We start from the raw sequence: 12,767 nt of genomic DNA, 5'->3' as shown, positions 1-12,767 counted from the left end.
CATCTCAGCTGTTGTGATGGCACTGGGGAGGACCGGTGTCCTTATACTGGTATGACTGGTTAAGGAGGTAGAAACGTAGCCTAGGAAAAATACACCTTTAATGTGTTTTCTAAACCAGCTAAGTGCTATATACCTATTAAGCCATCAAAATTGCTGTTTCCATTTGATTTTGAGAAGCGTTGTATCCCACAGGAGATAGGTCTGTGCTGTGATCTGAAGTTCACCACATTTACCTTAAGATATGGAGCTTTAGGAAGACTTTCAGTGGTGCTGGGGAGAACGTACTGCATTTTTTTTCTCCTCACTGTGTATTTTAGGGGAGAGAGGTTGGGAGGAGTTTGATGTTGCATGTACAGGAAACCAACCAGTGCGGTGGGTGAATGTTTTGATCTCAGCCCCTGTTTTCTGTGCAGACTGATGTTTTGGGTGTTGCCAGACCAAGTTTCATGAAGACCACACTGTAATCTAGCCTGAAGGTGGTGTGGTCTTGGACAGCACTTGAGATTTGTCTCAGCAATTCATTTTGAATGTTATATTGTCAGAGTTGAAAGTACACAGAAAGCAGCAGCAGCAAACAGCAAGATCTGAGTGCTGGTGCTTGTTGGGCAAGTACTGCTGGGTCAACACAAAAGCAATTGAACTGGAATTTGCCTCATCTAACCTTTTTGTTTGGTATTTCGTGTTTCTCCAATCCTCTTTTTCCCAAAAGTGGGAGTTACTGTTGCACAGAAACTGCAGGCTGTTTGTTGGAGGGAGGTTTTCCAATGCAATGTGACCCAGAACTCATCCTTTACCTCTGGAGTGGCACAGTGTCCTGTGAATCTCGAGTCCAGAGACCACACCTGAAACCCTTCCGTCCTGCTGAGTCACAAGTAGGCAGGGGCTGGAATTTGTCCTGGTTACATCTTGTGCTGCCAGCTGGGGATGGTCATGGCAAAGGTTGAGGGATCAATAGGGTAAAGAAACCTGTGCGAGTACTAAAAAAGAACTTTTTAAAGGAGGTTCTGTGTCCTGTAAAAGGGAAGAGTACTGCAGCACTGTGAAACTTGCAGCTTTTTCTTAACTTCTAGTCAGTTTTATGTGACTCTGGATTGGAGCAGGAGTTAGGCGTTTCAGCAGTGGTTTCTTCTCTGTTGTCAGTGCAGAAATCACAGTTCAGTCACAAGCACAAGAAAGGATGAGGCACTCCTGAAAGGGCCTTTTTGTCCTTTTCTTCCTGAAGACTCAAGGACACCCATCTGTCCCAGGTTTGAGCTGCCTCTGAGCTGTCCTGCTCTGTTTGTTCATCTCCTCACCTCCGTGGGAGGTCATCGCTTTGGGGCATAACAGGGAATTGCCACTTAGATATTGTTACACGCTGTGTCTGAAGCTCGCCGCATGCCTGTCATGATATCTGGAAGAGATTTCTCCTAGGAACGTGTGTGAAAAAGGAAAATGTAACCCAGTGATGAGAGAAGTGGCTTGCCTTTGAAGACAGAAGGGAAAGGCAATAGAACGCGGCATCTCCTCTTGCGGGGTGACCTGGTGCCTGTAATGGAGGTGCAATGCTTTGTTTCTCCCCATTAGGTTTCCCCATGTCCGTGACGTGTTGGCCGAGGCTCTGCGGCTCCTCTCCGCCCTCGGAGCGGCCAGTCGCTGCCCTCTGGACTCCGTGATCCCCGACGGGCGTCATGAGCATTGCAATCCCTCTGGGAGTCACCACACCAGATACGTCCTACTCCGACATGGCTGCAGGATCGGAGTGAGTGTTACCGCGGAGGAGCAGGGGAGGGTGACTGCGGGCTGCGTGAGAGCTGAATGCGGAGATGGACTCTAAATGTCTAACACGGATGGTACTGCGGAAATGGGTGCGTTTGCCCCATGACATGGGCGTAAGGGGACTTCCGAGAGCATGAAGCACTCGTCCCTGCTTTTTGTATCTGTTTGGCTGGTCTGTGTGCAAGTACGGGCAGTAGTGCATTTGCTGTACCTATGCGTGATGTTGGCAACGTATAGGCCAGCTGCTTTTCAAAAGTTTTTTTATGAGAGGTCAGTATGTTGGATTCTGCTAGCTTAGGTGCAGCACCAGTGCTTACATGAGTGATTTCTGAAGCAGCGTGGAGCTTGGCTGGAGATGTGCAACAGCATCAGCCTTGGTGGACACCTTCATGTATGTTGTTTCTGTCGCTGAGCACATTCCAAGAAGTGCAGCTTAGTGGTTAGTCCTTGAGGGTTCCCGTCACAGGACTCTGCTTTAGTAGAAGTCAGGAAAGTTTCAAATCCTGAAAATACTTTACTGTGATCTTAAAGCCCTTGTCATAGAACAGTGTCAACTCATATGAGCACTGTTTTTGCTGGGGAGAAGAGGACGGGCCCATGTTATTTCTGTGTGCTTCTACCTCCTGTTTTCCTGCATCTTTCTTTGAAATATGTACTGTAGCATCTATTTTTCTATGGTGTTTTTTTAAAGGCTTTTTGAAGATCTATTTCTCCCATGCATTAATTGCAGGTACCTGCTGTGCAAATACCTGCATGTCAGATTGATCACTGTAGAGCAGAATGCTCCTGTTTCTATTAATTTCGAGCTGTAAGAGCAGTTTTAACTACGTGGAGTCTGACTACACAATGGCACTCACTGTAGTGCACCTTCTCATCTGTCCTGGCTCTGGCCTCACTAGGCATTCTTTGTGATCCTGCATTCTACCATAAAGTCTGTATTTTTGCAGACTGTTCCAAATGAGGAGTTGAGCACGTAGTAAGTTGTTCATCTGGAGTTGATGTCCAGTCCTTCACTTTTCAAGACTTAATGTTCAGTGCTGCTTGTCACCATGCATCTCCCACACCACTTTAAAAACTCAGCATCTAGGAATTTTAAAATAGGAGAGAATGCTGAATAGTTCACTGGTGTGCTATGTGCTTGCTTTCAGAACTGAGTGGGATATACCTATTTGTGTCCCTCGTCATATTTAAATATTAAAAAGGCTGTCTATAAACGTTCTGCAAAACATTTTTCCCACTGGTTGTAAAGAATTTGTAGGGCCAACTTTGGGCCAGGCTGGAATGCTCTGAAAAAGCCTTTTCAAGATTTCTGAGTTGACTTCTTTCTCTGTTTTCTAAAAACTGGCAATGTCAGGACTTTATTCTTCTGGCTTTGCATTCACTGCTGCTTTACTGCTGAGGTATCCCTTGCTGAGTCTGCTCAAAGCTAAGGCTGTCTTCCACTTCTTTGAAATTCCACAAATTCAGTGCATGATATCTGTGCTAACCGAGCTTCTTGTCTCTTACAAGGAGTTTCACAGGTGTGTGCTATGAAGTAAATGAGGAGGCAAAAGGAAAGCTAGCTGGTCCTCCCTTAAGGCTGAGCTTTAGCATCCCCCTCTGGCCTCTGATGCAGAGGGGAGGTGAAAGTGCTGAAAGATGTTTGTGTTCAATGATCTCAGAGCGTGATAAGGCTGTGGAGTACTTTTGCATATTGGAAGTTGCTGAAGCTCTTTGGAGGGTTGCTGGCGAGGGAGCAAGGGCCTCAGCATTGTTGCCCCTGGACACCGTTGCACCAACAATCATGAAGTTTTATTGCTAACGATTGTGGCAGCGCTGTTGGTATTCCAGGCTGGCTGCAGTTAGCAGTATGAGTGACTTGGGCAGAGGGCAGACCTGCTGTTTGGGCTCTTTTCCTTCTAATATTTCAGCTGAAAGTGTAATGAAGTCATGAATGGTCTTAAATGCATAACAGTCTGGAAATCCTGACCCTTGTTGTGAAGATGCAGCAAGGCTAGATGATGTGCCAAGTTCTACCTTTTATTCAGAGGTCTCTCTCCTTGGAGATATCACCACCTGTATCTTCAGCTTTTGACTATGTAGCTGAGAGTAGCAGTGTTAAAAACCAGCCCATTTTATGGTGTCGTGCATCTAAATCCTGAGCTACAGAAGCAGGGTTTACGTAGGCAAAAGGCCTTCTTGTTTCTGCAGTTCAATAAATCATTGTTCCTTACTACTGAAAAGACAGATCCACCTGACTCCAGAATGAGCCAGAAGCCCAGGAAGTCAGAGTGCAGTGCAGGAGTGCATTAGAGCGTGTACGGGGTGTAGTGGCAGGGTGGGGCAGCCTCGGTGCTGCAGAGATTTCGAGAGCCAGTAGGAAGTCCAAAGGGCACAGGGTTAGTGTTCTTGGGTGGTGCCTAAACGCTCCCCCACGCGTGGCCACTGGCCATTAGTGTCTGAGCACTGCCTGATTCACACTGACAGCATAAGAGCCACTGAGAATCCTGCGAGATCTCACCAGAGCGGCAGAAGTCCAAGGTAAAGTTTTCCTTTCCTGCATTTTTCTTTCCTGCTTGCTCAGCTCCCTGCTGTATTTTTTGAGAGGATTTCTGCTGCAGATACGATTCGGTAATGTGCTGCTGTATTCTGCTGCTTCTGATCTGTGCAGAGGTTAGCTGATATCCATCTCCTGCTTGGGGGAAGCTCCTATGAAGCAGTGCATTGCCTTGCTGGTATTCTGTCCGTAGCCTCATTATCTAATATTCCCTGCATTGAATTGCAGCTGTCCCTTCTCTTAGCAGGGTTTCTGCAGCTTTCTGCAAAGGATATACCTTTCATTTTGAGCAGTTTTTTTCACCACCATGTGGTGGAATAGTGCACTGTACCTCAGCAGCAAATTTCTTATTCAGCACGTTGCACACCGTTTTGCTGTATGGAAAGAGCAGGGAGCATCTGATTGGAGTGTGACTGCTGTCTGTCCAGGTCATGAATTTAGTTGCCCCTTTGTAGCAGCAATCTTCAGCTCCCAGTGGATGCTGTCAGGACAGCTGCAGGTTTCATGCACACATTACTGTGGGACGTTGGACTCTGCTAACAGTTAGTATCTGAGAGAAACAAGTGCAGATGCAGGAAAGCTGCTTAGCTGCTGTTTGAAGTAAGCTGTTATGAAGATAACATGGCAATACTATTCAGTGCCTTTGAGATTAAACTGGCTGAGTTCAGACGTGGATGCTGAACTATACCCACCTTCCTCAACTATAAGGAAATAGAGCTTCTTACAAGTTTCTTAATTGTTACCATTTTTTGAACTTCTCAGACTGAGGCAGGTTTTATGTAAGATGAGTTATCCAGGGTGGCCCTTACTGAGCTGCTTCCCTCTGTTGAAAGCAGGTTCATCCTGTACAACTTCGGCACGCATAGTGCCTGGTGAAGCGCATAATACACCTTTATTTCATGAAGTTTCTTCATTCATGTGGTGAATAGAAAAGAGCTGTGAATAACTGGCGCTCAAAATGATGTTCTATTGATGGGTTTTACTTCTGGCCCTTTCTGCAGCCCAGAGTCTGTGGAAGCTAGTCCAGCTGTCAGTGAGAAGAATGTGTACTCCAGCCACGGCTATGGGGCCACCCAGAAACACAGCTATCGCGGGCTGCCTTACGCAGTGAGTACTCTCTCTGCAGTGAACCAGCTCTTTACTGTTTGCTTCGCTCTTTTTTCCTTGTTGCATAGCTTTGCCTGTTCAGCTTTAGAAGTTTTGGCTTACAGTGAGGGAACACTGAGTTACAGCTGAGTTGTGCCATACATTTTGCATTTGTGTGTTTATTATTTGTGAAGACTTGCGTACATTATTGCAAGTTTTATTAGCATTCTAGGTGACTTTTTTTTAAAACTGAATGAAGTGTGACTGTATATGAATATGAAGTATTTTCCTGGCAGTAATTCTGTGCCCTCTTTGGTTCATTGTACATTTTTTGTGCTTGTTTAAACTACACAGATTTTCATATTGATAACTTATGAGAAATAAGGAGCAGTAAGAAGGAGTGGGAACATGGTTTGAACATGGATTGAACAGGATGTCATAGCATCTTTGAGGTTGAAAGGGATCTTTTGAGATCACGTAGCCTAACCCCCCCTCGCTCAGGCAGAGCATATTGCCCAGAACTGTGTCCAGTGGAGTTTGAGCATCTCAACTAACAGACCTCACGACATCTCTGGGCAACATGTTCCAGTGTTTGACCACAGATGTCATCTCAGATTGACAGTTAATGATGAAAGAGTTTAGTTGCTTGTATAGATTCTGAATTTCATTCGCTGATGAATGTAATTCATGAAGAAAACCATTCACCTCTTTCAGAGCTTTACCTCCTTGGTACATTGAGGAATCAGATTACTTAACAACTGGTGTAAAACAGTAATAACCTGGGAAGTTTCCAGACATCATATCTTCACATTAAAAGTAGTACTGCCAATACTCATTTTCAGGATCATAATTATGGAGCCCCTCCTCCTCCAACGCCACCAGCCTCTCCTCCTGTCCAGACCATTATACCTCGTGCAGAACTGAACGGCTTGCACTCACCTGATGAGGAGAACTCCGGGGACAGTGAGAGCTCCTCAGAAGGAGAATCAATTCCCACTTGGTGCCACTGCAGTGTTTCTCAAGATGGTTTCCTCCTCAAGTGTGAGAAGTGCAGGTAAGCTTCGGTGCAGTGCAGATCTTGACTGCTCTTTGTGCTGACTTCTCAAGCCAAACTCTTTTCTTGTTTGGGCTTTGGGACGGACTTCCTTTTGCTAACTGGAGCATTCTTTCCAGTGCTTTACCTAGTATTGACCCTCCTCCTTTGCGTTGTCAGCCTGACAAGTGTTGGTGGCACCAGGAGTGGAGATGAGGATGTTAAATCGATGTTCTTATCATCCTGGGCCCCACTGAGGGCACGCATCTTGTGACATCCTGTTGAATTTCAAGTGACTTTACTCCTACAAACCAGCTTCAATTGTGCATTCTCGTTTGGCAGAGGAATGAGCAGGGGGAAGGTGATCAGACTCCGCCGCCGGAAGCAGGACAACGTGTCAGGTAAGTGAGTTTGTAATTCTGACAACAGTGACTTTTGCTTTCCTTCCAAAGACCTTTGTCTTTTGGCTGATGTAATCATCTAATTGTGATCGACACCTGCCTAACGTTCTTTTCCTACCAACCGCTGGGATTTTCTTCACCTGGGTTAGATAATCTTGGGGCAGATTATCTTACAAACTAAAGTGTATGTTCATCAGTGCTATTCTGTATCAGAAATCCCATTCTCAACTCGAGAGGGAAAACTGGAGTGGTATAGTTTTCATGGGGAAGAACTGTGTAGAGCTACTGAGTCATCGTGATGGAAGTAGCCGTAAGGTTGAGCTGCTCTCTGTGGGATGAATTATAAGGTTGCTAATGAAGCACTCCTCTCTGTAGGTGGGGACAGCAGTGCAACTGAGAGCTGGGATGAAGAACTATCTCCCTCTACAGTGCTGTACACAGCTACGCAGCACACCCCTACAAGCATCACGCTGACTGTCAACCGCGTCCGCAGAACCAAACCGAAGAAGAGGAAGAGGAGCACAGAGAAAGCTCGCACTGCTCCAAAGGCCAAAAAGATCAAGGTATGTGGAATGAGACGAGCTTGCTCTAGTTCCTATCAAATGCTATGTGGAATATTTTTGAGAGCAGATTGTGAGCTTGTCAATAAACAAGCTGTTGTCCTCTAAGGAATTGCTCTTTCTGTTGTAATAATATGACTCCTTTTATTTGTGACCTGCTAGAGTGGCTGTAGTTTAGAATTACCTTACTCCAACTCCACCCTCATTTCCCAACACTGTCCATTCATGTTCAGAGATTTGAACTCTCATATTTTCCCTTCTGCTCTATTAGGATCTGGGGAAATAGCTCTTGGAGTCTGTCTTATGCCAAAAAAGCAGTCTGTGAATGGAATGAAAAATGAAGTGAATGTGGCCTTTTTTAGCAGATTACGTTGCACTGGGCTGCAGTGCTTCTTGGCACTGTTCTTCAGAGACAGAGATGGCGAGTGTGTGGAGAACTATGTAGGTAGCAACGAAGATTTACTGAGGTTTGACTTTAGTGACATCTGTGAGGGTTTGGTGACTGAAAAAATTGGAATGGAAATGTGTGTTCTCTCTGATCATCTACTGGTACCTGATTTTCCTCAAGGTTAGGGTTGCCTCGAAATTGTTCTGGTAGGCACTGATTAAATAAAAGAATGGGAGCAGGAGTCATGTGAAGTGTTTGAGTATGTTGTGAACTGGTTTGATTCTGTTGGCCCTTTCTTCTGTCAGAGCAGATGGGTTCAATCAGGACAGTCTGGCTTTTGATCCTGAGATTTTATACTAAGCATGAAGCAGGACTTTTCAGATCAGAAGTCTTGGCTGACAAGACTTCCGCTGGATTTACATTGCAGAATCTCCTTATGAATGTCCATTGCTTCTTCTGTAGGTCTTTCTGTATTTCTTGCCATCTGTTGTTAAGAGTTGATCTGTTGCGTAAAATCTGCCGTTCTGAAGCACTAATTCTGAGGAAAGGTTATAAAATACTTCTTTCTTCTCTTCTCTCTCCTTGTTCCGGGGGCAGGCTTTTCGAGAGGGCTCACGAAAGTCATTGAGAATGAAGGTGAGTGGAACTGAGAAGCATCTGTGATAACATTCTTCTTGTTGTTGGTTGGTTGGTTGGTTTTTTTACCCTCTAATTTTGTGCCTCTCATTGTTTGTCTGGGGAATTTCGGACTGTGGTATCTATGTCAAAATAATCCCAAGCCTTTCCATGCACTACAAGCAGGCCTGCTCAAAAGGGTATCCCATGAATCACCCCTTGAACCTTGCTTTTGCTCCAGATGGCTCATCACTTCTGTAAGTTAGTATCATCCTGTTCCAAGAGATAAGACTGATTCATGACACCTTAGAGTGAGGTGTCTAAGATGCAGAACTGGTTGTGGCTGCTCTTCTGTGAGGTCACTTATCATTTGATTGCATCAAGTTAAGTGCTGGTGTCCCTTTTTTCTCTCCACATCCTCTTACTTGGGGTGGATGGAATGGTGTATTTATCTCTTTTTTGGCAATACTAACAGGTTTGGTTATACGATATAAAGCTTACTTAACCAAAAAAAAAAAAAAAAAAGATACAGGAAGGGAACTTATGCTTAAAACTATCCCTGCATGCACAGAAGTTACCTTGAAGTCCCTCAGATTCCATCTGACCCCAATACTGTAACTGGGGCTGACTCCAAGCAGTTGACTCAGAGGAAATGGGGGGATTCTGTGGTGTCTGTCTAGGTGCATACTTGTCTCCATAGCACTCAAGTGCCTGGAGAGGGTAAAAATATGTGCAATTTTTATGCTGTTAGTATGTATGATGAAAATTATCATTTTTCAATGGTTCTGGTTACTGATACTTCAGTATGTCATACATCTTGGTCCTAAAAGCCAGTTAAGTTTTTTACCTCTGGAGTATTATTCGTTGATTATTTCAATTATTGTCAAGTAAAGAACGAAGCTCAATTTTTTTTCTGCCAGCTTCTTTTCATCTCCTTCCTTACAAGATGATATAAAACCTGATTTTGCCTTCTCTTACACTGCTTAGGACTTGCAGTTTTAACCTTCCGGGTATTATCTTGTGCAGTACATTCAGTTTCTTGAAACCTTGGTGACAATTTAGCCAGAAGGTTTTTTGGAAATATTTTGGGATCAGTCAATGCAAAGATTGAGATACGATCAGCATCATCTAGCATTATGTTGGCTATGAGTGGGTTGACTATAAGAAAAGCTTGCATGAGATTTACTTGCATTTGTGTGTTCTGTTCCTTAGCTTTTTTAATCTGCATAATTATTTTTTCCAAAGTGACTTAAAAAGAATTCTGGCCAAATGCTGGCTTAATTTTCTTGTGTGTAGCAGTGCCAAATACCCATTCTCAAGAGGCCTTAGTCTGACACACAGTTCTTTATAGATTCCTGAGTGCACTGTTGAACAATCTTTTTGAAGAATGGAGATTCTGAAAAAGGTGTCATCATAACCAATGCTTTAAGTTGGAGTGTCTGTGCCTTTTTTGTAGTCTATTGGTAGCTCAGAGCGCTGTGGATAGGTTTGTCCCATTGTTTGCTAGTCGTTCACCCGTTGCTCTTTGGTGCAGAATTCGCCTTCTGAAGCTCATGCCTTGGATGAAAACACAGCTGAAGGGTGGGAGAATCGAATACGGCTCTGGACAGATCAGTATGAAGAAGCCTTTACTAACCAGTACAGTGCTGATGTGCAAAACCTGCTGGAGCGTCATCTGAACTCTAATAAAGAATACGTGGGCAAAACCGCTATGCTAGACACAATCAACAAAACAGAGCTGGCCTGCAATAACACCGTTATTGGGTCCCAGATGCAGGTAAGAGCTAATGTGACAGAAGAAGTGGGGTGGGTGAGATCCTCTGGGTGTGGGTGCTGGGGAAGCAGGAACGTAGCTGGTCACAGGCGGGACATGGCACCTTCTTTGAGTGTAGGTTTGAGAACACTTGTATGCAGCATTATGAAGTTGGACTCTTCTGTACAGTTCTGCAGTAGGATTCTTGGTATTTTAGTGTAAGTACTTCTGGTGACCGAACGGCAGAATCAGGCAGAACCAGATCTCTCGCTTCCTGGAAATAGGAAGCTTCCTGCTTTCTAGCTGAGATTTCATGGTGTTTTTTTTCTGATTCGTACTGTGTGTGAAACTATTTTAAAGAAGCCTTTCAACGTGACTTCAGTCTTTTTGAATGATTACTCGGACTCTGATAACTTTTAAATACTGCATGATTACAATTGATTTTAGGGAACTGCCTGTAACTAATTCTGTCCCTTCTGAGATATGCACTGGTTAGTGTCTTGCCAGCTTTGTGGAATGTGTGTAGACAAGGAGAAACGGTGAAAGGATGTTTGTGTTGTGTCTGTTTACTCCCTCACTGTTCTGAGCTGATGTTTCATCTGGTCCATGAGTTGTTGAGTGGAGAGGAGCATTCCCACTCAGTTCAGGTGTTGTTGACTTTCTTTGTTTGGAGAAATTGAAGATAGGTGGAACTGAAAAACTGATGTGGGGCACCTCTCCTTTAGAAGGGGAGCACAGTCAGAAACCTGAATGTCAGGTATATGTTTGTGCTTGAATCATTCTTATTTATATCAGGTGACTCACCTCTCTGTGAAGTCGTGTGTTCCCTCCCAACTTTCCCTCTGCTTCCAGGTAGGTGAAGCACACCAGGCAGAGCACAGATATTGCCAGTAAGAGAGAGTGCAACACAGGGACTTTAGACTCCTTCCTTCCATTCTTGCCTCTAGATCTACAGTAATAAAACATAGGAGGAGGAGGGAATAACCTTTCTGTATGACTGTGTGAGTGGCCTTTGTAAGTGAAACAACTGTGAAAAAATACAGGCAGGGAAATGTTCTGCTTTTCTTGGAGTCTTACATGTAGTTTTCTAACTCATTCACATTAATTTTAGGAGAAGACCTGAAATAAATAGTAAAGCATATGCTGTTTTCTTTTTGTCACCTTCACAGTGTGTAGCAGGACAGATGGTTATAAAAGAGCACCGTACGTAAGAGTGCTTGTTCTTGCCATGCTTTCTTGCAATTTCTTTCCCCTGTACAGGTGTAGGTTTTCCCACAGGGAAAAGTGACCTGCATTCCAAATCAGAAGGTTCCAGTGGAGTCTATCACAAAGAGACAAAAAGATTAAGTTGCAAATCTTCATAGTGAGCTGCGGTTACTCTAAACAAGCTGCAAGTAGGTAGCTTTCATTCCAAATGCTGGCAAAGTACAAAGTGAATTTGTGTTATCTCTTGGATTCTGAGGAAGGCTGTCCTGGGCTGCCACTTGTCAGCCCTTCTGTCCTTGTTTTCCCTGCTTAGCAGATGGCTGCAAAGTGTTGTGAGGATGCTAGCTGGCACTGGTGTGGAGTGACCAGCCAGGAATATGAGGTCTCTCATCCTGTGCTTTATGTCTTTTATCAATTTATTTGTCTCATCTCCGTTAGGTAAACTGAGAAGGTTTCTCAGTTTGCATCACCTGCCATTTCACTGAATATCATTACTGGACGGGAAAATAGCTTTTCTGGATGATGAGAAAATAGGTACTTCAAAATGGGTAAAAATATGCAAATACTGCTCTACTTGGCCATGAAGACTCTCAAGCATGTGGAAAGGAATAAAAATAAAATGTCATATATGTCCTGTGTGCTCTTACAGTTGATTAGCTTGGGTAAACAGTGATGAGAGTGTAGTCTGTGTATTCTTCCAAGAGGGGAAAAAAGGGGGGGAGGGGGGAGGGGAGGGAAATGGTGACCTAAAAGCTCCTCCAAACTAGGATGAGTAGGAAGAGGTGGGCTAAGAAGTTTCACCTGGGATATGAGATTTGATCATTGGGATGGTGTGAATAAGCCAGTTCTCAACCATCCAAATGATGCAAAGGAAAGCTTCTGAAAACCTGAGGCTGCTTGGTACCAGGAATAAAAACAACTAGATGGCCAGATGCCTGACAATTTGAAAGCAATGAAGCGCTTTTCTGCCTTCTATTGCCAGAGCAAACCCAGGGTCATTATTTGCCCTTTGTTGCCTCTGATAATTGCTGACTTGAGCTCAAACCCTGATTGATTTCACATGCTAAAGTGAAGAGCCTTTATAAAATAAAGCCACCGAGTATTATGCAGATGTTGCTCTGCAAAAATATCGGAACGGTTCTGTCTGATTACCAGTCAGCAATCCCTGGCCTGTGACGTACGTAAAATCATTTGTTCTTTTCACACATGAAAGCATGGCAGCTAATCCTCTTCATATTTCTAAATTCAGAGAATGAAAAACAAGCTGAGCTAGGATCTTACAGAAATGCTGAGATCATTCCTGTTGTACCAAACTGCGATAATTGAAGCTTTACAGATGCACTGATACTCTCTCCTCCATGGGTTTTCTTTTCCTTCCACCACCTCACTTCATCCTACTGGTGTTCCACAAGCTGTTTTTTCAAAAATGAG

General features: G+C 44.1%; 1 protein-coding gene across 2 annotated transcripts in view; it reads left to right on the top strand.

Annotated features, from left to right (window-relative positions):
* Positions 1-1,556: 1,556 nt before the first annotated feature.
* SETD5 (SET domain containing 5) overlaps positions 1,557-12,767 on the top strand; it is a 39,917-nt gene continuing 28,706 nt past the window's right edge. Inside the window, exons 1-7 of one of the 2 annotated variants that reach the window (XM_042823734.1) lie at positions 1,557-1,741; positions 5,296-5,401; positions 6,223-6,434; positions 6,756-6,814; positions 7,190-7,377; positions 8,360-8,398; positions 9,912-10,154. In XM_042823734.1, the coding sequence (XP_042679668.1) occupies positions 1,671-1,741; positions 5,296-5,401; positions 6,223-6,434; positions 6,756-6,814; positions 7,190-7,377; positions 8,360-8,398; positions 9,912-10,154 (918 nt within the window). In that variant the 5' untranslated portion in view covers positions 1,557-1,670. Of the gene's footprint in view, positions 1,742-4,157; positions 4,279-5,295; positions 5,402-6,222; positions 6,435-6,755; positions 6,815-7,189; positions 7,378-8,359; positions 8,399-9,911; positions 10,155-12,767 lie in introns of those variants that run through there. The other variant, XM_042823735.1, reaches the window with a different exon arrangement.

Source organism: Centrocercus urophasianus, unplaced genomic scaffold, assembly GCF_019232065.1.
Source record: "Centrocercus urophasianus isolate 14NV4802_14NV808 unplaced genomic scaffold, USGS_Curo_1.0 seq_22, whole genome shotgun sequence".
Taxonomy (NCBI): domain Eukaryota; kingdom Metazoa; phylum Chordata; class Aves; order Galliformes; family Phasianidae; genus Centrocercus; species Centrocercus urophasianus.
The sequence above is the reverse complement of the archived record's forward strand: the minus strand, read 5'-3'. Positions and strand labels throughout refer to the sequence as shown.